We start from the raw sequence: 25,942 nt of genomic DNA on the forward strand, positions 1-25,942 counted from the left end.
TCCTGCAGAATTATTTTTCCTATATTCTCCTTCTTTCAAACTCGAGTTTAAAAATAAATTTAGGCTTGACAATGTGAAATTATTAAAAAGGAGTTCGTGTCACAAAGTGGGTCGTCACCGGTTAGGGGTTAACGAAACTTCGACTGGATATTCGCCAGATCTGGTTAAGAAAAGCCGAGATAACGAACTCAAGAGGGTTGTGCAGGGAAATCGTGCCTCTCTCGTCACCTTCGACTGGAGCATGTTTTATCCGAAAGCTTGCAAGAATGACGTCATTCGGACTCGGCGATCTCTTAGAGGCGAGTGACTAATGTAACTCGCGTTATGGCAGCAGGATCCAGCGACGTGGGGAGGCGTTTTCAAGGAGATCCCTGCCTACGCTTGATCCGCGACCACGTCGATCCGATTACCCATTGATCCACTTGATAATAACCAGCCTACCCAAGGTAGATTTCAACGCACGAAAATACCTAGCTGCGCTCTTTGCGCGATCGTTGCAGCCCGCCAGTGTTCCCATTAGCTTTCTTTTTGCACGCTGTGGACCGCGAAACTGGCCGACGCTGATCGTCGCATTTACGGCTAATTATTGTCATCTATCGCGTAGGGGAAAACCCCTTTGATAACGACACCACGATTAGCCGCGACTGAGTGTAGCAAATGGTCGCTGCGTTTCGCTTGGTTGTTTTCCGAGCGGATAATTTATCGCAGCAGTTCAGGGAACAACGGAGTTTGTTATACCGTCCCAAATTGCAGCTCCACGGGTGCAGGCAAATTGCAGAGGAGCAGGGGACGCCGGCGCGGCGGTCTTGCTTCGAAACAAACGCTGAGAATGTTGCTCTTGTGCTTATCATTAATTTCATAGGCCTTTTGCGTTTCTCAATGGAAAACTGTGCTATAATCTGCGTAATGTTGGACGGAGCTTACAACCGGGAGTTTGTAACGTGTGAATACAAGTATTTACTAAATTGCTGCTTCTTTGCTGTATAATATAGTTCAGTTTTACTCAAAACTGTTTCACCATCACTGCTAAGCAGAATTAGCCAGCTGCCTAGGGCGCAAAGTTGACAGAGGGCGTTTAAAATAAAGTTTTAAATGAAATATTCCAAGTTGTACTATAAATATTTTAAGCTACGAATAAAAATTCCGAGTAAATTCGTGGAATTTCGCAAGATTCCCTAGGGACAAAAAAAGGCTCGAGCTATCTCTGACCACTGCCGGTTCCTTTTTCGAAAGAACAGTAGAGATTCTTGTTTTTGCGAAGTTCTCCTTCATCTTGAAACAAAGATCGAACATCGTTTCTCAAAGTTCCATCCTTGAGCGATAAATGCGCGTAGATCGAAGTAGGTCTGAGCAGTTATACGCAGCCCGCCCATCGATCAATCTCATCCTTGACGCAGCCACGCATTTTTGCGACACTCGTCGCGCACTTTGCACCGTATCGCTGCGATTATGTGTATTTATGTGTAATTGGATCGAACACGAGGGGAGCGCGCGTGGAAATCTTTCCCTGAGCGCTCGATGGAAACGAGACTTTCTGCCTGTCGACCAGCAGCAACTCGATTCTGGCCATATAAGGCAGCCGACAGTTCCATCATCCGATGGAATCCTGCGAGGCATCACCTTCCACAACGCGAGAGCATAGTAGGTAACGACAGTTCCCTCCAGTTTTTCGGTTCTGGGACCATTTGTCGCCCAACGATTCACTACTCTGTGATCAGGGACGGATTTGTGCGGCAAATTTTGGGCGAAAGAAATTGGGAAAGGTTTAAACACAGAGGTTTCAGCCAACTTTAAAAACAATTCACTTCTTTTTCAATATTGAAATTTCCTCGACTCTTTTAAATTAAAATACACGATAGTCCCGGTCTGTGACAAAATATTCTCCAAAACGCCTGAGAAAATATCACAAAGTGCAAACCTCGGCTGAAACGTTCGCACTTAAATTCCCTCCCGAGAATATACAACAGCGCGTACCCACGAAACGGCTGCAGACTCGTTAAACCACTTTCATCGGCGCACACCGTCGCGTGTACGTGCATTAACGGCGTCAGTGTTTATTAGACAATTTCTCTAATACGCGTTTTCGTGTCTACGAGCAGCCGTTCGCGAGAAACACACCGTGAAATCTCACTTTCCATTGAGACACATACTATTCGTTTAGCTGAGTATTATGCCGCTTGGTTTTCCTGGTAACGCGAAAGCATCAGCGCACCTTTCGTTCGTATGGAAAAATGGAGACTAATTAGTCGGCGGACGGCGTTCCTGGCTGGGGAATTAGAACCAGTTCAGGGTTGCGTCGATCTGCCCCGGAGACATCAATGCGCAAGAAACGAATACGCGTAACGCGTTGCGTCTGTGCAGCGCGATGCAACACGGTGCAAGAGAGCAACCACGACAATTACCCGCTCGCCTAACCCGTGATCTGGTCGACGTGCCAGTCGACTCGTTTCTGCCGTTACCTAAATCGGCATGGATCGGAAAATAAAAGTGTGTCGAGGGAGTAAGAGGTGTCTCGAGCGCCCTTGCCTCGCTCGCCGTTGCTCCACGCTCGAGAACGGGTACAAACGCTACAAAGGCTTCGATCTTCTGAGAACGCTCGTATCATGGGACCATTTTACCCAATTTTAAACGGAGGAAAGTGAATTGTAGAACTGACACGAGACTCAGTGGTTCTGTGAATCGTTAGCGTAATATTTCTTCAGAGTTTATTAAAATGAGCGCGTGCTTAGGATCGTTCTCTTCCTTCTTACGTGACGCGCGATTTCCATCGTTGTTTCTCATATGCAGGGGCCGAGGAACAACTGGGGACGCCGATGATAACGCCAACAAGGTTGCAATTACGCGACACACTTGTAACCAGTCGCTGGTAATCTGAAAACAGTCCCGCGGGCTGACGTGTTCTATCGGATAGGGTAATTAGGAACGATCTCAGGTTTAGAACGTGTTCTAAGCGATGCTCGTCCTCGCCATTATCCAATCGACAGCCTCGCCATATACAAGCACTTCGCCTTTAGATCTTATTTACAACCTTGCGCGACGAGCTCGGGTTTCACTAGTGAAATTAATCATCCTGCTTCATCGTTTCCTATTATCCATCAGATTGTACGCCTTCGATTACGCTTTCGAGTAACTCCTGCCTCTGTCAAGGTCTCGGTCGCCGCGCTGGCAATGAACATCCATCGAGGAGCTCGCGCACAGCCTTCCCATTATCCTCGAAATTAGAATTACTCCGCAGGACTGTAGCCAGGACTGCGGGCTTCCTCTAAGAGTACATAGGTACTTAATTGATGAGAAACAGGCATTGTGTGCCTCCCAGATAACGCGTCTTCGATTGTCCTTAAATCCCGTTCCATCGACACCTTTTCCACGGGCTTCCCGCTCTGCCTGGGTATATAATAATGGAGCTTAATCGATGAGAAACGGAGCCGCGTTTCTGCGCGCACTGCGCCTCAAATTGCATGATTCATACTCGCCGCGAGCGAGAAAGAACGGCGAGAGTCGAACGAATCAAGTTTAGCCTGACATTTTCGCAAGGACTTTTCCGTCGATGACGCTCGCGATTCTGCGGCTGATAAATTTTCCTAGCATCCTTTTTACAACATCCTTTTTGCTTTTATTACAAGTTCTATATTATTCAGAAGTGAAGCTAAAGTGAAACGGAAAACGGATAACTAAAAAGACTAAAAAACGTAAAATAATGTATGAAAATACGTAGAGCATTATAAATATTTACAGAAAAAAGACATTTCAATATTTACGCCCACGCTTTTATTTTTAGTACATTTTAAGAAAAGCTTGTTTTTAAAAAAAATCTTTTTACTATAAAAAAGCTATCGCCATTTTACAAATCGACCTGCGAATGTTTACGAACTAACTCGCGGAGTTTAAGTTGCGTGGGCGGCGACGCTGCGTGGGGTTTTTCAAAGCCGAAGTCACAGTAGCCTGCCGAGTGGTTCCTTAATGATCGTTGCTTTAGTCGCGAATAGTTAAGTAGGAGTGGATTAAAAACTGGCGCAGGTGTAATGAAAACGCGAAGGCTTTCCAAAGTCGTGGGGCTGGCGCGACGATCCCACGCCTACCGATTGTTCGCCGCGTTATCTAGGGACAAACGATCCCCTAGCCGATCTAACGAACGCCATTCTTTCTTTTGCAGATCACAATAGCGAGGCACAGCACCACACAGGCGGCCCAAATACCCCAGCAACAGCCTACGTGTGAGTATACGCGCCGCTTTCTAATTGTCAGCCACCGCGATAACTAATTAGCCGGGGTCAATTAACCGAGAACCTCTCGAGAAGAGTCCTAGGGACTTGGCCCGTCCCCTGGCCCCCCTACAATTTTCCATTTCCCACCCCCGCTGAAAAACGTTTCCTGGCGGATCAAACGGCGACGATCAGATAACGAACAGAGTGGACTCTTTCCACGCGCTTTCTACAGCACAATACCACGGCGATGACAATGATTCTGTCGGGAACAATGAGCAGCTTATGAACGGGACTAATTAGCCTGACGGGGAGCGGTCCACTGATCCATCGGGATGTTCAATTAATTACGCTTCGGGGTAATTGTCTGGGAGGGGAATTGTCGCAGAGGTGCTGTGAATCTTTCCGATCTGGAAATTAGGTGGTAGAAGATTACCAGAGTGCTAGGACACTGATAGAGAATCAATTTTCCAAGATAAGGAACTCTGCGTATACCAAGGATCGAATCTTCCATTTTATGACAGAAAGAAGTGAAAAAGACGCAGAGTAGAAAGCAGCGTTACCAAAAAACAAACAGCTTTAAGCGAGGAAAGCTTTAAATTATGAAATAAAATTAAGAAATTATGAAATAAAGACTTGCGATAATTGAGAACTTCTATCTTGACTTCTGACAGTAGGCTTAAATTTCTTCTTTTCTAAAGAGACGACAGGTTATGATAAATCAGCGAACGTCCGACACTCGACCAAAGGTACAATCTTGAAAAGGAAGATGCGCACGTCGCAATCGCTGCGCAACAGTCATCGAAAGAAAGGGAAAGAATGGTCAGAGAGAAGAGAGGCTTTCCAGACGAGCGACGACCTTCCTTGGAAGACATTGCTTTGCTGGAAGGTGAACGCAGCCGTGCGACCTAGATTCTCATGTGGCGACCAAAGAAAGAGAGATCGAACGAGGGAAGAGGCGCCGAGGAAGATGCCGCGACCAAAAGGCAGCGGGGCGAAACGAGATGACGATTATAAACGAGAGACGAGCACACGATTTCCTTCTCGACATCGATGCGAATCGAAAGTCCCCATGTAACCAGCGGCCAAACACTTTCAGCCTTTTACCTTTTACCATCGAGTTCCGCCGGAATTTCACCGTCGAGCGCCGGGTTACGCAAATTCGCCAAAGGAAAGAGGAAACGTCCACTTCTCTTTCCATCTTCTCCCGCGGATAACAGTGGAGCCTTTAAGTCCTCCAAAACCACTGATCTTTTGAAACTGAATAATTTCTCAGAATTAGGCGACGTCCAAAGTTGCCATTCCCATTCCTTCCTGCTACTTTACTTTAACCATGTCACAAGCCCCCGTCGAAATTGCCCAAGTCTTTCGCAAGGATCCTCGCTCTTTTGCGACAGATCGAATTTCCAATTCACCTCGAATCCCGAAAACCCAAGGTGTTGTCAGCGCTGTAAGGCGCAGAAAAATGTGGCGAATAATGTGACGCTTAAGATGCACGGTGCGGCAGGATTTACGTAACGCTTTCAACGATTACGTCGCTTCCAATGGACGATTAACGAATCGGGGAGGCTTTTTACCGCGACGAGTGGAAAGTGCTCCGCGGCTGTTGCTCGCCGCGGAACACGCCACGTGTTCCGCCCTGAAAAGCCCGCCGATTATTAATTTGTCACTTTCAATGGCTGCTTGACGATAAAACGCGTCTCTGCTGAAAGGAGAGTGTGGTTTCCGCGTGGAGGAGCATCGAGGATACAGGAGAAGCTCGCCGAGCAATTTCTCGAGCCTTGACTTTTATTGGCAAGGACATTAAACAGCGAAGCGAGGGCTCCCTGGCCGTGATCAAGCTTCCACGTCAGTATCTTAATACCGAGCCTTAAAATCTCAAGAACAACGGGCTTCGATTCGTGGGACACGAGCCAGGAGGAAGCGACAAATTGGAAAAATTGAAACGAGTTCCGTAAACGTCGCTGTCCGCGTGATTGTTCATCTCGAGGCTCGTTTGTTCGAGAAGAGAAACCGCGCCTCAAAAGAAAGCGGTTTTTTCCTCTGTTCAACGGGTGTGCATGCGAAGGAGTTCCATCCTCGTCGTTTGTGACTATTATTCTCACCGAGCATTGTGTTTTCCTCGTCTTTATGGGTTGTTTGACGAGCCGAGTGTCATGGTAAACATTTATCACGGAGGGTACTTTCAAGTTCGCTGGGAGTGGGGCACGAATTCAGAGGCTCGCGTGGTCGATTCAGTTGAATAGTCAGTGGCAATGAAATAGACTGCATCTAGATGCACTCTGAACGCGATTATTAGTCATTCAATTGGACTTTCTGTGGGAACTCGCCAAGTTTCTTTTTCGAATAATGAAAAAAGTGTTCAGTGTCTCGGTTGCATTTGCAGCCTGGGAACAGTCAATCCACTCGATCAACGAACGCACAAAGATTTCCCTTTGCCCGACCGCACGTTCACTTTTCATTCGCCTCTGTCGCTCGCTGAAGGTAAGCTCCAAGGCCGTTGGCTGTTCGCGTGCGTTCAGCGCGAGCCCAGTTTCAATTGAAAATGGCAATTTCTGTGCAAGTGGATGCGCCGGGGCCTCGCGATAAGGCAGACCAGAGGCCCGACTACTCCGGGTCGATCGGAGATCCTCTCGAACGACTGCCTCGAGGCAGCCATGCCCCTAGGCAGGCAAAAAATCTAATTAATTATTCGTTCCCATTATTACGCGTCGATTAATCGAAGTCTTGGTTTCTAATTTACTTCGCATCACGCGCACGTCATCGATACGCCTGGCCAGATTATCTTTCAATCGAGGCACAGTGATTCCACATTGTGCGCAGCAGCCATACCGCGGTCAGGCCAGGAGGTCTAAAATAATGACTCGGGTGATTTTTACGAGTCCACCTTCCATCCATCTTCCTCAGCGCGAGTAACAAATCCGTGATTAAGCCGAGCGACGATCAGCTATATCTGTTTGCCTGTCACAACGTACGATGTTAATTTCGCGGTCGAGCCGCTGGTTAAGGCGACGCTGACAGGCTTTGGGCGGATGGTTCAACTCTCCTAGTTAAATATAACTAGTTGCTGTTCAAGGCTCGAATAGATGAGCTACGAAGGGGGAATCCCAGATTCAGGGACCTGGAAAACGATGGTTCTATGTATCTCTGCCTGGGAGATAGCAGATCGGTGGGAGAACCGTTATTTTCAGTGACCTTTGGAGGATCGGCGGGCCCTAGGATCGCGAAATATCCGTATTTGCAGCCTAACGCGCGTAATAACACACGCTTCTAACTGTACGCTCCGCGAATCCATAATTATCCAGCTCGACCCGCGGTCAGGTGGCCCATAAACAGGATACGCGGAGGGGGTTATAAATGATCCCGGCTAATGACGATTGCAAGATTATTAAGCGGTCAACGACGCTTCCTTCCTCGAGGTTCCGTTACTCGTGAATTTATTCCAAACGATATCGCGCGCAACGTTAACCTCGCGTACATAGGCAGGTACGTCCAATTATTCGTACATCGATTGCAAAATTGATGCAGTCCCTCGAGCTATTTCTACAGCTACTTGCACCAGCTTCCCACTTCTTCCCGCTCCTAAATCCACGAATTTCCAATCCAACGCTAGGTACCCCCAAGAACAAAGCTCAGAAGCAAGGCCCAACCCCAGCGCTGAAATTGCAGGATCCAATTCAGAGCGACAAAAACTCGTAGCTTTTTTTCCTCGCAGAGGGACGAGGAAAAATGGCAAAGTGCTCGGAGCTCCTCGGGTAAAAAGGGGATCGTTGGAGCAGAGAAGCCCAAGCAAGGAGGATGCAGGCTTCCGTAGAAGGGACGCAATGGATCGTAACGATCGCGCGGATCGGTGGATCCTTCGCAGCGAGGCCATCGATCACGGGCCTGATCGCACGGAAGATCGCTTCTTAAGTGATTCATTGTCTTCCACCGGGTTACTCGTTCCTCCGCTTCCACACTCGTCAGCCGAGCTCTTTGTTCACCCTGGACAAATAACTCCGCAGCGTCATCAGGACCTGCATCGTCACTGGCAGACCAACAGGTGTCTATCTAGACCGACTTCAGAAGTAAACCCCGGATCTAAAATGAAGATCACCGATCTCCCCTATCATACCGCGCTACCTTAACACGGAAGCTATTGCAAAGTCCCGCGTGCAGTGGTCAAGGGGCTCCGGAGTAGAAGAGTCTTGACAATGGCTCGGCGAGAGGACAACGGATTCAGCGAGCAGAAAAACCGCAAGGAGAGGAGCCCACCGAGGAATACCGTTCCCTTGCTCTGACGTGTAGCCCGACACCCGATAACGGTACACAACTCGCGTACGATCCACGACAATTCATCCGTGCCGTTCCCTCGCTAGTATGTACGTCCTTTGCGTAAGAATCAATTTGGCTGCGCAGAAGCCGTTAGGGCAACGAACAACAGTGTACACGCGTGCTTGACCACGGCCTGCACTGGCCGTTACCTGCTATGTACTCGCTTCAATTTCTCGCGACGCTTCCTCGATCCTTCTTGCTGGTCACGGGACCGTCCACCGAGTAATTAAAGTTCCAGGGGAGACTAAGTAGCTGCGTGACAGTACTGTTAGGAGTTAGAAGCTGGTTGGGGGGACTTGAAAAGGAGATGTGATTTCTTAGGATACGATATGTAGAATTAGAATTAGGGCAGTGACCACCAACCGGTGGGTCGTGAAGCGACTTCTGTTCTTTTTTTTTTAATATTATTAAATTAGAATTATATTCTGAACTAGCGAAATACATTTCATCCATTTTCACCACCCCCTTAGGCGTTGATTAGGGAAAAATCCTGAAATTGGTTTTTAGGCATTTGCGTGGGTAATCTTTGTGAGCAAGAACCAAGTTGATATCTAATAGAGACTACGAGATATTAGGGAGCCCAAAAAATATATTTTACCCCTTTTCACCACCTTGGGGATGGAATTTCGAAAAATGTACCTTCCAAATTTCACGTTCCTAGGTTAAACGGTTTGAGCTGTCTTTTTTCTCCTAATTCAACAGTGAAGTACACCGCGTAGCTTGAATTCTCTGTGAGATGTTATCATCTCCTGATGCCACTATCAGTGCCAGCGCCTAGTCACAATCTGCCAGACCCCTGGGAGGCGCTTTATACGCGCCACTCTTTAACGGTATTGCGCGTACGGGTCTAAGGTCTTGAGGATCTGTATTTCAAGCTCGAATGAAACTCCAGACTCAAGGTTTAGAGTTTAGCAAATGGTATAGGTAGAATGTGACGATCGTGTTTCCCAAGGCGATCTATGGATGTTCGCAGAAGAGTTTGAAGGCCTCGTCACAAACGAACGCGTCTCTAATTAGCGTTGATTAGCGTGCAACGGCTTCGATCTCGGCGCGGATAATTTATTCGCGGATTAGCCACGGCTCGAGCACAAAAGGATTTCTCGCAGGAAAAGCGTCGAAGCGCGGGCAGAGTCCTTGGTACCCGCGCCGAGGATCATTGGATCGAGTCGGCCGCATCCGTCGGGCGATCAGCGCGGCTGGAAATAACGATGACGCCGTTAATTAACCAGGGAAGCGTCAAAGTTAGTCCGCGGTTCTTGCTAGCGGGAAATCGGAAGGCTGGAAGCAGGAGGTGGATGACGAACGGCGCTCCTCGAGACTTACGCGCTTGTTAGAACGAAGCTGGATGGTAAACGAGAATATCTCGTTTCAGGAAAAGGGGACTTGGAAACGGAGATCGTTCGAGCGGCAAGATTTAACTCCTTGTTAGCTCGAACCTTGAACGCTGGGACGTTTTGTTTCTGGGGAAATCGACGAGTATAAATCTCTCGTTAGCAGTTGCTGTTACAAGCATCCATTTCTGTGGAAGAAGGCTCGAAGCGAGCACCGGTGAGTCAACGTCGGGCTCCGTGTCAATTTGTACCGCGAGTTTTTCCTGGGGAAAGGAAGGAGATTCAAGGCTGACACCTTGAATTACTCAGATTTCAGTGAAAAAGGAAGGTTCGGAGGGACGTCTTTACTGTTCCGTAATTAATAGCTGCGATTATTGGACACTTGCATCGCTGAGGCATTGGAGGAGGACGACCTTCTTCGTCGGGAAGGAGTAACGTTTCAATAATGGCTAGTAACCACGGCAAATTGCGTGGAGGAAGGCCACGGATCGATGGTATCGGCAGAGGGAAGCGTGTCGCGATTAATATAATCGGTGAATCACCCGACTACCTTCCGACTTCTCTGCAGGCGAGCGTTTTTATTGCATCGGATCGCCTGCAATTACTGCTCCGTGCTCGTTATCCTTGTGAAACGGTCCAAATCGACGTAAAAGCGGCAGGAAAAATCCCACCGAAAGAGTTGATCCCGCTGAAGAGTTTGAAGGCCCTGGTGCACAGATGTTATCGTTTAAACAACGTATGCAAATTACCGGAGGAGAATCGACGAATGAGCAATATCTAAGCGCGATGGAGGCTCGCTAACAGAGTTGAGCTTCGGAGCATCAGCTACCGTTACAGAATCATTATCCTATTATCAGAGACGTGGATCGTTGAGTATCGAGGAGGCTTTATTTCCATGTACTCATTAAACGAAGTATGAAAGAACGATTAGCAGAAAATAGCCAAGCGCAGGCGAGGAAGACGGAGAACCGCAAGAGGAGGCCAGAGGTCGTTCAAGAGTAACGTGCGAACCCTGTTGCCTCTGAAACTACTTAGCGTTGAGTGTTACACCGAGGGTAACTCGCTTAATCCAATTTGGTATACGATCTCAGATAGTAACCCTTACTCCACCCCTTTAGTATTCTTGGCCAAGTCTCTCAAGAATTTCCCCAACAAACATATTCTTCCACTGGTATCCGCGTCAAGAATTTCAAAGTCGATTTTCTCGAAAATCAAGCGCAATATCAAGAAATTTTATTCCTTTTTCTCGACTTATTTACTTGTTACAAGTCGAAAAGAAACAGTAAGTTTTTTTGATACCGCGCTTCATTTTCGAGAAAATCGACTTTGAAATTCTTGATGTAGTAAGGAAAAATGTACCTTTACGCTTCCATCATCTTCCTCGAGCACCTGTTGCACCTTGTAGCTTCCCTATCCCAACAAAAACAAAGCACGCAGGCCTGTCCGCCCGTCGCCGCAAAGGAGCACAATCGACGCAAGCGCCACCGGAGGAAGAGGATCATGAATAAAGGGAAAAACGGCGGCGCAGCCAGGCCTCCCTAGCCGCATAGGCGGATGCGAGGCTCGATTCGCAAGCACACATACACGAGGACGCAGCGAAGCGTGCCGAGGCAAGGCTACGAGAATCGGCCAGGTCTGGAAAGAGCAGCAGGCGCTGGTTGAAAACGTTCCCCTCGCCGGGAAAAGACGACGGGGGCCCAGCCAGGGCCGCACGATGGATCGATACCGCCGATAACCATCAAGCACGCGAGCAATCGACGCCTTTGTGCGTGGCAGAGAGTCCTGAGATAAGGACGAAGTTGCTGGCCAGTCGAAAGTGGGTCGAGAGCGTTTTTCATCTTCGGTCGCTGGCTGCCCGGCCGACTGGCCATTGTTGTTGGACGAGCAGTTGCGTACAACTGTGGCAACCACTGCCGCTTGTCCTTAATTAGGGGATGGCTATCTGTGCTTCCTCGATTATCCTCGAATCTGTGCTTTTACCTGAAACATTCTACTAGTGACCAAAGGGCATTCGTTGGAAAAAGAGATTCCTCCTTTGGACCGAGGGTGACATTGGTCGAGCAACTGATTATTTAACCTCCATGACCCAAAATTTAAATTTCAGTTCAAATATCTGAGGGACGAAATTTATATATATTAAATTTTTTAATTAACGTAGCATGTCTCGAGTCAAGTGTAACCACAAGTTTTTAGCTGAAAATATTACAAATTATAATAGTTATGTTTTTTTTTTTAAACAAACCAATTTTTTCTCGAATCTCTTTTACTTTAAAAAATTTTGTTAAACATGATGATAGGTACTTTATGTATTAATATTCAACGATGAACAATTCTGCAGTGTTTAAACTTTATCTGAGAATTTCTGCGACTTATTTTAACAGATAGTTTTTAAACAACAGCTGTCTAACCAACGTGGACAGCTATAACGGTGCCGCTGGACGATGACCAATGCTGTGTTTTCAGATTTTCAGTCAACACCGATCAATCCTCCGTCTAACTGGACCCGCAATTAAGACCGCGATTCGTGCAGGGGCTGGCGGCAGCCCCGTCCAACGCCGCTTTTCTGAATAAACAGGTCCAACTGGGTAAAAGAGTGTCAGCGGTATTAAAATCGCCGCAAAATGTTAACGGTTCACCTTTCGCGAACGCCTATTTGAGTCTACTCTCCGTTAATTATACGCCGTTGGCACCATTCTAAGATCAGCGGGGATCGATTACAGATATCCAGCTTGTCCTCCGACGAGCACCGATCGCCTGGATTCTACGATTCGCACGGCTGATTTTTTGAGGACATATTGGCTATTACAATAGCGGAATAACGATCTCGGTGGAGCTTGTTGGTAAAAATAATGGTGATTCATAACGGTCCGTCGGTTCTGCTCGTAAGCGCTATGACCGTGGGCCTCCTCTTACGGCGGAGTTACGGTAATCTTCGTTACTATTCCGCACCTCGATGCAGCCAAGTGTTCCTTCCTCGCGATCGTAAAGCTCCGTGCACGCTAAAACAACGTCGTACACCTTGGTCAACGGCGAACGATGAACTGGGTCTCACTCGATTCGAGCCTATTCTACCTCGATAGAATGTGCTGTTACTTCATTTAGCCATCGCTGGTGCATTTGCACCTGGTCTTCGAAACCGCATCGTAAACCTTGATCGAGGCAGAGGGTCTGGACGATCTGCCAATTTTCCCCAAGGCCAGCTCGATTACCCCGGCACGTCAGCAAAATCGTTTCTGCGAAATCATGGACAGCGTTCTGTGAGCCGGCAACAGGGGACCGTGGAGTCTGTAGTTTAGCCGATCCGAGTGGAATTCCTGCAGAAATCGCTTCCGCGATGTGTTTTGTTCAACGGGTCCTCTAATAACGCGATTACCTTCGTGGAAGTCAGGCGCAATTTAGATTCACTTTGCTCCGAGTTCGAGTGCCATTAGTTGACCTTAGATTATGGGATCCCTCAAAGTCCCAGGTTGAAGTCTTGAAATGCTTGCATCACGCTCCAAGCGTCATTTCCACCCGCCGTTTCAATTAACGTTCTTCGGACCGTTCACACCGAGCTCGTTCCAGGAAACTGGATAATTTTACCACGGAATCCCAGCTCCAGGAGCAATCTAGACACCGGATGATCCAGATCGCAGCTGGTTTTTCGAATCTCGTTAGCCGACGAAGGTTTACTAGCGTCCTCCATCAGCTGAAGCGCTCGAGAGTCTTTGGGGACTGGTTCTTCTCGTTCCATACGCGGGGCACGTCCGACTTATGCAAGTGGAATCGTAATCTCGAGCTGGACACTTATCCTGGCGCTCGTAGATCCTGCGCGTCACCTCGATCTCGCGCTCCTACGTTATCGATCCTATATTCGGATACGCCTGACAAGTGGGGAGATTAAAAAAGAGAAAGAGGGTTCACCTAAGAAAGTGATAAAAACGAAAGCGGCGAGCGTGGGTGAAAAGAAATTTCTTCCAAGCGGGAGGAAAGTGTTGATCTTGCGAAATGAATTTCTTTTTCATTAACATACCTATTTATACTTCTGAGGAACACTCGAAGCGACATTCGCTAAACAGAGAGCATCGACCTGCAGATTTTCGTCGCTATCGTAGCCCTTGCCGTAGAAGTGGAGGCATAAGGAAGGTTAATTACGCGGAAAGCGATCTAGGAAAGATTTATTAACCTCGATTATTCCCTCAAGTCGCCTTTCCGGCTGCTACGACGCCCCGCGGGACGGATATTACGCGACAGAGTTGCGAATAATCGCTGCGATTACCCTCGTGCAGGAGAAAAAGGAGGATCGGAGAGGCTTAACGGAAAACGACGGGATCTAGGCGGAAGCACGTGTTTAAGCTCACAATTAGACGCGTTCACTTAGAGCCGCGTCTTTTCAATCTCGCATTTTTGTAATCCTCGCGCTCTTTCAATAGTTTGCACTGCTTCGTTAAAGAATATAACGAAGAATAGCAGTTCAGATTGGTAAAATTTTAGCTGTTAGTGCTATTTATGTGATGTGTCAAAGAGATAAATATCCATTTTTAATCACAAAGCAAATCTAAATATGTTAATTTTTATATTATATAACAAAATGTTCCAAAAACATGCAGATGTTCTCCCAGTGAACGTAATCTGTGGGGAATGAGCTATCACAGTGGCTAAGTATTACATATGTCTACCTCATGGCTGAGTTAGCAGTGCTGATAAGCAGGGACTTAATACCGGTATTATCGAAAACCGGAATAAATAGGTACCTGTATTTTTTCGGTTTTCCTCTTGTAGAAATGGTAGGTTCAAATTAAGACAGATACCCGCTAGAAACTAAAAGTACATTAATCAATTATCACTAGTTAATTAAAAAGTAAAAATAATGTAATAAATTAAAGAATACGTAGAGTACATCGTATTCCACTATTTCACTGCTTAAATATGGACTAATTAATTAAGTGCGCAGCTTGGCGATCGAGCGCGCGCACTCCAGATAGTTCTGAGTGATTCAGAGCCCACTAAATGCTCCACCCTCGCGATGCAACCGAGAATATTCGCAACTTCCATTGTCCGACGCCCTCGGGCGGAACGGCACGCATGGCTCCTCTGCTTTGTTAGGAAAAATATATTCCTCGTAAGAACGGGGAACGCTAAAGTTCATCTGAATCGGTAAAGCTCGCCTGTTAATCGGCGAGTAGCGTTGCTGGGGCTTCCGGTTGTTAGCGGGATCACGTCGCGGAGGATGCAGACGCGAGTCGCGTGCAATATGACAGTTATAATGCCGAGCGCGAGTCGACGGAAACGCTTTTTGCAAGCATAACGGAAATGCGCGAGCCGGAGTCGTGCAAATTCTCAACTCCAAAGTTTATGGAAATTGTGCAGCTCGAGATCCATGGCAGCAGCTAATTGTTAGAGTTCGCTCGCCAAGATAAACCTAAGATTACTATTCCCCCAAAAAACTTGAAAGAACCGTGGTCAGCCAAGTGCGATATGTAAATGCTCGCCTACTGGGCACATCCTCCCAATTCCCCTCTGATAGCTACTCGAAAAGCCACGAATTTCGCAAGGCCCGAGGCTACGAGACGGTTCGGCGATTATGCAAACTGGAGAGTTAATGAATTTCTGCTCGTTAACCCGCTTCCAGCGGCGAACGATCTGCAATTGTGCTGGTCGTTCGACGCTGTTCCAATCGAGATTGCGTAGCGAAGAGACTGCGCATACCTAGTCCCATCTTTTCGCAAGGCTCGCTTGGACGATTCGCCAGATGGGAGTCTTTTCATCGATAGAGTGAATTGATCCCGGCGACAGGAAGTTGGCTGGCGTGGCCGACGATCGGTTACGTCGCCGATATGTTATGCCGCTCGTGTTCATCGCGGTGCATTAAAATCTCACGCACGGAAGCCACAGAACGGTTGCATAACTGTGCGTCCCGCCACGCCATCTTTTCGATCATATTCTTCGAATACATCGAGACTCGATAGACATCGGATTCGTTGGGTGACGGTGTTCCCTGAGTTATCTGGAGCTAACCTTCGCTTAACCACCTCCCACTGGTGGTTCCAGGAACCCATTCCTCCCCTTGGCGGTTCAGAGAACATCGGCAGAAATTCGCAATTAAATCCCCGGCTCTTACACAGCAGCTGCCACCGCACAAAGAAACTACGCAGGAATCCTGTTCCCTGAGAGAGGCATTCGCGAGTTAAATCGTAGACACGTGCTCGCGCGCCGGAAGTCGAAGGTACTTGACCTTAAGGTCCGCTTTCGTGAGCGCAGGACGCAAGAGTCGTCTTTGCCGCGCGTTCCGCCTTCGATTTCCCTTTCTTTTCCCATTTCTCTCGGTACTAGCTAGCCACTGGGATCCTCCTCGTCTCCACCTCGTCTCCGCCGTGGCGACTGAGTCACCGCGAGGTCTCGCGGGGTGAAACAAAGGCGTGTACCCGACGAGCACCATTTGCAAACGACACGCGAGCGGCTCGGTTTCCGGTACACGGGTTCCTCTCCTTCCAAACGCTCGCCGCGACCCGTGAGAAGGAAGAAAAGACGCGCGAAACTCTTTCCTAGAATCGCTCGGCTTCGGTTCTTTAAGCTCCACGTACAGGTATCACTTCCGTCTGAGTACTGACTCATCGTCAGTACCGATTGTGAGTACTGGAAACAGGGCCGGTGCGAGGATAGTTGGCTTCTTTTCTTCTCTATTTAATATATTTTGCCTTTACGGAGTACAAAAAAAAGAATTACATTTACATTTTGTTTACGTGGCAGTTGGATCTCTTTAATATTAAGGGGCCATTCCGGTTAGACGGGTCGAAAAAATCGATTTTTTTTTAAAACATTTTTCAAAAGTACATATCCTCAAGAATGTAAAAGAAATATTCTGAGTATTTTAGTTTCTACAGTGGCACTTTGTAGGGAGCGTTAAGGCTCGGCCTCTATAGATGAAAACTGTGAACGCGTTTTTCTCGAAACGTCATTTTTTCACATGGTGAAGATAAAATCTGAAAATCTATCGAACCGATTGCTTTATAAATTTTACTGCTTATTCTGCACACCTATGACTTTCGCAGGGACTACAACCAAGTAAGAAAATAGCAAAAGAGAAAAGCTGAAGAAACGTGTTTCTTGCATGTTGCCTGCCATTTTCCTAATTTTGGAGATAAATCACTAATTATAGTCCGAGAGAAAGCAACAGTCATACTAGTCAAGAATCTGTTTGGATTTTTTGGTTCATATAAGCCTTCACGAGCGAGGCATGAATTTTTGAAACATGTCATCAAGACCGCTTTCAAAAGCATTTTAAAAGCAATAATTTCATTACTTTTATATTTTTTATTTACTGTAGAAATGTAGTTTAATAAATAGAAAAAAGTTTATTCCATTACTATAATTATTTTCGTCGCAATAAATTCCTGAAAATCGCTTTACCTCCCAAAAATGTGGCAAACCCCAGAGCTTGCAAACATTCCTATATCCCTTCTAGCTACTGTAACCGATCTGTGTGCGTAGACCTTTAACCTCCCAAGCAAATACCTGCAGAACGCACGAGCTGACAATTTCAGAGGGACAAGAGGAGCGTTTTCTCGAGCGCCGAGATCGAATCGTGACGCAGCAGTTAGTCGCAAAAATCATTGCTACCAGGAAACAGATGGGTGTCCGGGAGCGTGCAGAATCTTTCTGTTTCCTGTTGCTTCTCCGTCCAGCGGGAATCCGCCACGGAGGTGAGGGAGCCGTTGAAAAAGCCGAAATGAATCGCGCGGAAGCGTGAAGAAGATTGGCCCCAGGTCGACGAACCCGCCGCGGTTTTTTCGGCTCCCCCTTCGATACTTCCGTCGAGGGAACGATCGAGCGAAGCGGCGGCCTGTTGCGAGAAACACTCGCTGGATATTCGCGTGCGGCTAATTGGCTCTTTCTCTCTTTCTCGGCCGCGCCGTGGAAACGTTCGTATCATTCGCTAAGAAACGACGGCTTGATTGCGCCTGGGAAACGCTTGTCAACCTTAAATGTCCCCGCGAGTGTGCCAATCACGACTTCCTTAATTACCGCGCCACCCCTTGTTTCGCTAAGCAGGACCTCCTCTGCGAAACTCGCGGTCGCGGGTCTCATGTTCCATCGATCTTTGCCAAGCATAACCGCTAACAGGGATTCCTTCGATTAAATAGCTACTTGGCCGTGCTCCGTGGATAAACGAATTGAGACAACACTGTCCCAGTCAGGATCATGGAAAGAATGGAGGAAGAATTGAAATTTCTCCAAGCAAATTGGCGTCGTTAGAGGTAATAGAATTTGATTGCATCGATCTTGCTGGCCAGGGAATCGAACGCCTTATTCGGCCTTTAACGACAGCGTTTCCTTTCTGATATATCTACAGCCACGCGATCCTTTTATTGCCCGTCGATCAGCTGCTCTCGCGGTATACGGTTGGTGGAGTATTGGTGATTAGGGGAGCCAGGTTTGGGCCGAGGTAAGACGAGGAAGAAGCCGCGAGGAGTCAAGTTCACGACTCTCTCATCATTGTCTCGGGTCCCGAGTCCACGATAATACTAAGCCAAACATGATTATTGTCATCGCGACCGCTGGCTGCGACACCGAGGATCCTCTAAACGAAGACGCCGTTAAGCACGCGCAAATTAATTGCACGCGAGCCACGAACCCCGGAATTCTGTCTTCATTCAAGAACCGCGCTGTGCAATTAACATTACGTACTTTCGTAATCGAGTTACCGCGTTTCGCAGGCTTTGTTCGGAGTGCAGCTGAAGATGGGACTGTTTTGGGCAGTGGAGCACCCAGAGCGAGGCGGGTACCCGAAAAGAAAACTGGATTTTATTCTTTAAATAAATTCTTATAATGATTCTTAAAATATTTTTATCCCTTTACCTCGGCTCCCTCGAGATTAAATCCTGAGTGCGCCACTGGTTTTCGGAGCTGCGGAGATCCTTTTTTGTATTAAACAGAAGTGAATCTTCGGTGAGTTTCATTTTCTACTTGATTTCTAGAATTCCTGGTACCTACTCCAGGTAACTAAGGATTGTGGAGAAGTCAGGGCTGCAGTTCTGCCTCATCTTCTAATTAAAAGAAGCCACGATTATGTGCCGGTGTAACGGTGATCACAAAGCCAGCGACTAAAGTAATATCGTTAGATTGCCGGGCGATTAAGCGCGCCGCGGCGCGAGGCTGCAATTTCAGGGTGAACGTACTCGCGCGACTAATTGGTCGCAGGTCATCAAATAATACGGACCAGGCCTTCGTGGCCGACAAATTGCAGGATTTTCCACGATCGAACGGTGGAAGTGTTCCTCCTTTCCTCTGTAGGTCCCGTAAAAACGGTTACCTTATTCCAGCACTTCCTCGAGCATTCTTCGTCTCGGGATGGATGATTGTCGTTCGATAGAAAATAGATCCTGATCGAACCGAGTACGTCTCGAGAAGAAAAATGCCAACTATTTGTAATCGATCGGACTGGGATAATCGGAGGGGTACCGTTACCCATTCGCACTCGATGATCGAGTCGAAATTTACTGTTACACGTGTATTGGGATTTTCGAGTGGATCGATACCTCTGTCCTGTCCATTTCTCATGTTTCCAAGTTCATTTACCGCTGTATGGAGTTTAACAAAGAGGGCAATAATTTGCCCCTCCTAATTCTTAACTACGAGCCCTGGAAGTATGTAAAATTTCACTAAATTCCTACTCTTTCTGATATTTCACAGCGACCGTGGCGATAGCGAGCACCGTGCAAATCGAGTGCGCGAGCGAATCGATAATCGTCCACATCTCGACCGAGGGCAACACGGATTTCCATGGTCTGGTGTATCCAAGGGGTCTGTCCAAGAACAGCTCCTGCCTGCAGGAGTACAGGAGCCAGGCCACCCCCATCACTTACAACCTGCCCCTCAGGTCCTGCAACACGATGCCCACCGAGCTGGTAAGTGCTAGAAAACGCGTAAAAATGCCTGCATCGAGGATCGTGACAGCGCGGCATGGCTAGCGATCATGGGATCGAAGGTGTGCTCGCGATAATCACAGACAGATCGACCATATCGTAACTTATTACCCTGATCGATGAGACCAAATTGCCGCTTGGATCGCGTGCTTTACGATAGGCGTAGATCCAACACCGCCTCGACGAAGGCGATATATTAGCTTCTCGCTTGTTCAAGCTCTGAACACTGGTCGACGAGGACTATTTCGCGCGATCTCTTGCCGAGGTTAATGCTGATCGATGGTTCCTTGGAGTTTCGATCTGAGAGTTTTTCTTCCGAACAGCTATGCTATTTTGAAATTTGCTCCAAGAACTCCTCTTTCCTCCCGAAGATCTTTCTCCACCAGATGAATCAGGCTCGTAAGTCCAAGTGCGCCTCGAGTACACCGTGACACGTGCAGCATGACGTCTCGCGGCGTTACGCGCAGCGGAGCCGCGAAAGAAGCGGAGTACAAGCACGAGGAAGCTCGATCGGCGATCACGATCGCTCATGCGACTCGACGTGTACACGCGTACCGTACACGCCGGGCGAAAAAACCCACGGAGGCGTGAATGCACGCGTGAGTACACGCTGGCGAGGGAGAGGAGGAACGAAGAGGAGGCGATAGAGTAGGAAGACCAGCAAGGGAGGAAGGGAAATACAGAGTGGCGGAGGAGGGCAGGTTCGTGTAACGAGGGAATCGTGTGTCGAGGCGAGAGATCGCTTCCTCGCCATACCATAACTGGACCGTTATGTGACCGGACTTACGGCCTTCTTCTTACGAGCGTTACCAGAGATATGTAGTATGCCAGCAGCAGCAACAGCAGCAGCCAGCGTTGCTACGCCTTATGTCAGCCGCAGATACATGCAGCGCGCATACAAACGCACGCTCGTGTCCTTAACGGACCGCTGGTTCCTTCCAACCAGGCCCGATAATGAACTGCTGAATCACGATTCGCAGCGGAGTAGCTAGATACCTGTTGGCTGGTGCATCTGCTTGCTCGAATTTCCAAACAGTTTTCTACCAATCGACGAGCCTTTTCTTTCCGAGTTCCATCTTCTCAAAGGATGTTGGTCACTCGAACGACCCGAATAGACGCTCGCAGAGTAATCTGGACCTGTTCGATTTCTAATACCAGCAGGACGCAAGAAAGGCCACTTTTGCCATTCGCCACGATCGCTTTCCCAGATACGTCCGATCACTGCGCCCCGGGTGCTCCGTGAAATGTTAGATCGCCCCGAGGATCCAGCAATTTTTCGCCACTCGGTGTGTATTTCTCCGCGGCGAATGCCCGATCCCTATCGCGAGGCCTCGGCGGAGCGATCGGGCGTTTCTTGGATCGATCGAGCATTCGGAGCAGCGGTTCGATTTCTTTCCAATTTCGTACCGCGAGCCCATTGTCTCCGGACAACGCCCACGAGCGAGAAACGCGGAAGAAGCGGGCCAGCCCTCTAATGCGTACCCGTGAAAGACTCTGAATCTTTAACAGACCCCTTTAAAGCCAGTATCCCGAGCTGACAATGATTGCGAGCCTCCCGGAGGGCAAGGCGCCTTGGCATATCGATGATGGAAGCGTTCACCGAGCATCGTAATTATAATCGCTCTATCGTATCTCTGGCCGAGTAGGAGCGAGTCTCAACACCTGGTGGTTAGCTCCGCCGTCCACCAACAGAGGAATATACCTTCGAGATACACTTTGTGGCTAGAAACAAGAATACTTCTTTGGCGGGAGTTGAGGTAGGATCGAAGGAAGGAAAAGGAAGTTGCTTTTCGTCCCGGGCCTGCTGGTGGTCTCATCGGTAAGACCCAGCCTCGCACTGGGGCTGTAACGAATATTCAATTACCAGAGAATTTGAAATTCGAATATTCGAATACCAGAGAATTTGAATTTGAGATTCAAATATTCGAATACCAAGGAGAATTTGGGATTTGAATATTCAAATAATCAAAAGTATTCGAATATTCAAATATTCAAATATTCGAATAATCAAGAGTGTATTCGAATAATTACAGGTCTAACTTATACGCTGGGATGCTAGCAGATTGGACGAAACGGGTATATATTCGAATGAGTAGATGAGGGAGAGCGAACCGGCCCCATCCCTTCGCGGCCCAAGTGTATCGAAAACTTGACGAAACAACGCTAGATCTGATTCCATGGCGGCTCTATCTTTAATTCCATCAGAAGCATCCAAGAAAAAGAATTTCGCGTGCGCGCGATTGGAGAGATCGACTCCGCGGGACTAATGGCGACGGGCACGAGGGTGTATAATTTAAGGGTTGGGGCGCCGTGGGGAACAATTTGTCCCGTAGGAAACGGCCGGACCTCGGCAAGGTTGAGGAAGGTGAGCAGAGTCTTTGACCTCCCGCGGATGGGTGATTCCTCGAGATCGTAGTGGGCGTCGGGGGGACTGTGGGTAGCCCCGACATCCTGGACGCCGGCGATCCTCTCGCGTGGATCGTAAACTGAACGGTTTTACGGCGCGTTGGTACTTCTGCGAATTACTGCCGCGGGGCTATCGACTTCCCTCTTGAACCGCTGATACGGTGTAATTGGTAGGAATATCGGTACTACTAGCTCGCGAGAGGCACGGTGATCAGAATACCTCGAGCACTTGGAATATTTAAATACCTACTCGATTCATCCTCTCGTCTAAACCGTCCGCGGCAATTGTAGCTTCAATGTTCCCATTCTATCCGAGCGGATCGTGTACTCGTGATATCGAACGTGTAGTATTTTATTTCTCAGATGCCTGGGCGATGTCCATCCTATCGAGGCTGTCTAATCGATCCCGAGGCATCGAAATATTCAGCTTATCTGGCAAGCTAAGCGATGCTTGCGTTTTATGAAGCTTGGTCTCGGTTGTGCGAGCAGCGGCTGCAAGGTAACGGGACGGCGCATTAAAATGGCACCGGGCGAAACGGCGGCCTAATATGGCCAAGCCGGGACCACAGCGTTTTCGATGCTTACGCAATCGCGTTCGCGTGGCGAGTCGCTCGAGCGTCGGTCCAGTACCCCGTTACGTAACGGAGATACTCATCGCGAGCAGGGAATAACAAGATTACCATTTCTTTCGCCTCTCTGTGCGGTTCTTATCTCGCCCCGAGAGCAATTTCCTTTGCTAATTTCGATTTAAAACGTTCCGGATGGTCAGGATCCACTCTGTAACCGCGAACCTTTCACGAAGGTACTTACTAGCAGCGGACTAAAAGCATGCAAAACGACCGAGTAACTCGCTTGCGTTACTCATTAATGGCGCTCTATCTCCACTTGCGCTTAGCCTCTCGCCTCCATTTGTATTCCTTAGCTGGGAATATGTAGGAGCTCGTGGATGCCAGAGGTGGGCCCATGCTAATTTCTTCGCTTTTCGGTAACTCAAATTTTTAGAGTCGATGGAGGAGGAGAAACTTTCAAACCATCCAGCGAGATTGTTTTCGCGACGTTTGCATCGTCAACAGGACCATTTCGGAAGTGGCTCGTGTCGCGAAAGTGCCCTCATGCATAATTCCATGGAAAATCGATGACGAAAGCTGGATAGGAGACCATCGTTGCTTCGTCGTCCTGAGCGTGCAAAGGTCGTTTGTGTTTTTGGCGAGGTGACCAACGCGAAAAGTCCTTATGCTGACTGTCGAGTGGGTCGATATCTCGTGGGCAGCGAGGCGAGCATTGCCCACGCTCGAATCGTAAAAGTAAAAGTCTACGGTCGATTCCCCTTGTCGTGTGCAATTCCACGTATTCCAGGCTGTATCTGTGCTATTTAGATACGCACGCATCACACCGATACAGGATGCTCCAGGGAACCTGGACAAACATTTTACTGTCCCACGCCTACTGTCCTTGGCGAATCGACTCTGCTTTCGGTGAAGGGAATTAATGCAGGCCTCCAAGTGTTTCCAACTTGTACAATTAACATAATGATATTCGTGGAAGAATTCACTGGGCAAGAGGAGAAGAGCTGAAATCGTTCAGCCAGTCTTTCGAAACGGTGGACCTGTTCCCGAACTTTAAAGACTGTTACGTAAACCGTTGCGAGGATGCCCTTCCTACCACGAAATTTCAGATTCCACGGCTGCTTCTGCAACTGACTTTGGACAGAAGCTGGATGACTGAAGGTCCACTCACGCATATCAGTGCCGTCAGTGACAATAGTTAACAACTGCTCCATTCCAAAACAGGGAGAACTACGCGCGCATAGGCTTTTAACTGTAGATGCCACGATAACTCTATCGAAGGAACCACTTCGACAGATTGAAATTAAACAGCATCAGCTGCAACGCCGCCGCCCCCGCGATCCTGCGAATTGCCATCCGCAATATTTATCCTCTTCTGTGTCTCTCTACCTCTCTACCGCTCTACCTTCGTGTCTTCCATAAAAGAACACACCACTGCTTCGACTCCGTTGCATCTTCAACCCATATCCACTCCAGAAAGCCTCCCCGCCACAAAGTATTACCCAGAACCAGTCGCGCGTTTTTCCGCGTCCGTTTAACAAGAAGCAAATTAAATGTTTTTGAGCCGTCCGGTTGATGAATCGAGCCGGCGTTAATCATTCCCCGCGCGGAGTGAAACTGGCCATCGGGCCGCCGCCGGACCTCCTTCCAATAAATCTTGCGCCGCAGAAAAACGCCGCAACAGTCGCGGAGACGGGCGACGATCTATCATTTCTCAACTGCAGTCGGACGGTTAACGAGATCGTGGAAAATCTTCGGCGATAAACGGCGAAATGGCATCCAGTTTCTACGTTGCTGCCACTGATATCCTTGAGGATGGCCTTGTCGAGCCGCACTCTGATGCTCGCCACGCCGCGTACAGTTAGCGGTGTCTGTGTTACGTTAAATCGCCGGAAATTCGCACACCGTGAGTCGCGGGCTGTTTAACGCGCCGAGATTTTCCAAGCCGCGCTAATTGACGCGCGCGTGAATTGAAACTAGTTGGACGACGCTTTTCGCGCCGCGACACGCCGTTGATTTTGTTGCTAGGCGGTCTCTGGCTAGGGGCGGGGTGGATCGCGTGGATGGAGTGCACTGGGTGCGGTGAAAGCAACAACTTATTTCTTATAATCTCTAATTGGTCGCATGGGCTTCACTCCACCCTAGCGTCATCTTTGACTTACCATTTTCGTATTTTTTAATCCTTTAACTTTTCAGTGATTTTTTTTTCTTAAAATTCACCACATTTTAAAATCTTATTCTTAAGCTCTAAAAATGTAGTGAAATATTGGCAAAAAAATGCCTGGGGTGCGGACACACCCCACGCGACCACGAAGGGTTAAATTCTCAGGGGTTCGGTTCCTTCCATGTTCTCTACTTAATAATCCTCCATTTCTCCATACACTCAAGCACATTAAATCCATTCTCGCTGAAAGGGTTTCCCAGAAGCCCCCATAGCGGTCTCCCAACATCAAACTAGCAGTTTTTCACTTTCCTGTCTTCGCACACGGGTTAAACAGCTTTTCCGCATATAAAGAACGATCGGAGCAAATCGTTTCTCAGAGGGATTCGCATGGTCCAGACACGAACCGATCGCGTTGCTTTTTTCTGGAGATTCTAGCAGATTTGCCTATTGAGTTGGAGAGCAGGTGGGGCGCGTCCGTTTGCAGCCACCATTAACCGAGCAAATGTTGCCCTTGCCAGGTTGGATAGGCCAAGGTGGATAATATCTTCCTAGTAGCGAGGTGTAACCACCGGTTGCAAACGGGGATGGCGAGCATCCTTCTCCACGAGGTCCAATTACATCGTAAAATCGCGTAGCCCGGGGCCCGCAAATTACGCGCGAGCTTCGCCCCTCTGGCCCCTTTGAGCCCCTCTTTCCTTTGCTAAACGACGAGCACCGTTTTTGCCCCCGACTCTCCGCCCAGAGGGATGCGTTTCTTCGAGAAAACTGTAATTCGTGACGGGAACAGCTGCAACTTTGTATCTTATAGAGGACTTCCCGTTTTACGTAGCCCCTTAATCTTTGCGCACCCAAGGGGACGAGCGCAGCTTTTTCAATATTACTATACACAAATAGATTCCACTATGGAACCGATGGAGCACGAATCGTCTAATCGCCGACCGCTTTTTGGACGTTTTGCAAAGAAGATCGAAAGGCCGCGTAGTGAAAATTAAAAGCAGGGTACGAGGGATGGTTCTCCCTGCAATCACTCGCGTGTGGAATTATCGTGAGAACG

The 25,942-nt window shown here is 48.3% G+C and overlaps 1 protein-coding gene across 3 annotated transcripts in view; it reads left to right on the plus strand.

Annotated features, from left to right (window-relative positions):
* Pio (zona pellucida domain-containing protein piopio) overlaps positions 1 to 25,942 on the plus strand; it is a 49,424-nt gene that overhangs the window by 6,481 nt on the left and 17,001 nt on the right. For 2 of the 3 annotated variants that reach the window (XM_076823591.1, XM_076823592.1), the window contains exons 3-4: positions 4,154 to 4,214; positions 19,520 to 19,734. In XM_076823591.1, coding sequence (XP_076679706.1) covers positions 4,154 to 4,214; positions 19,520 to 19,734 — 276 coding nt within the window. Of the gene's footprint in view, positions 1 to 4,153; positions 4,215 to 19,519; positions 19,735 to 22,003; positions 22,118 to 25,942 lie in introns of those variants that run through there. The other variant, XM_076823593.1, reaches the window with a different exon arrangement.

The sequence above is a fragment of the Andrena cerasifolii genome, chromosome 12 (assembly GCF_050908995.1).
Source record: "Andrena cerasifolii isolate SP2316 chromosome 12, iyAndCera1_principal, whole genome shotgun sequence".
Taxonomy (NCBI): domain Eukaryota; kingdom Metazoa; phylum Arthropoda; class Insecta; order Hymenoptera; family Andrenidae; genus Andrena; species Andrena cerasifolii.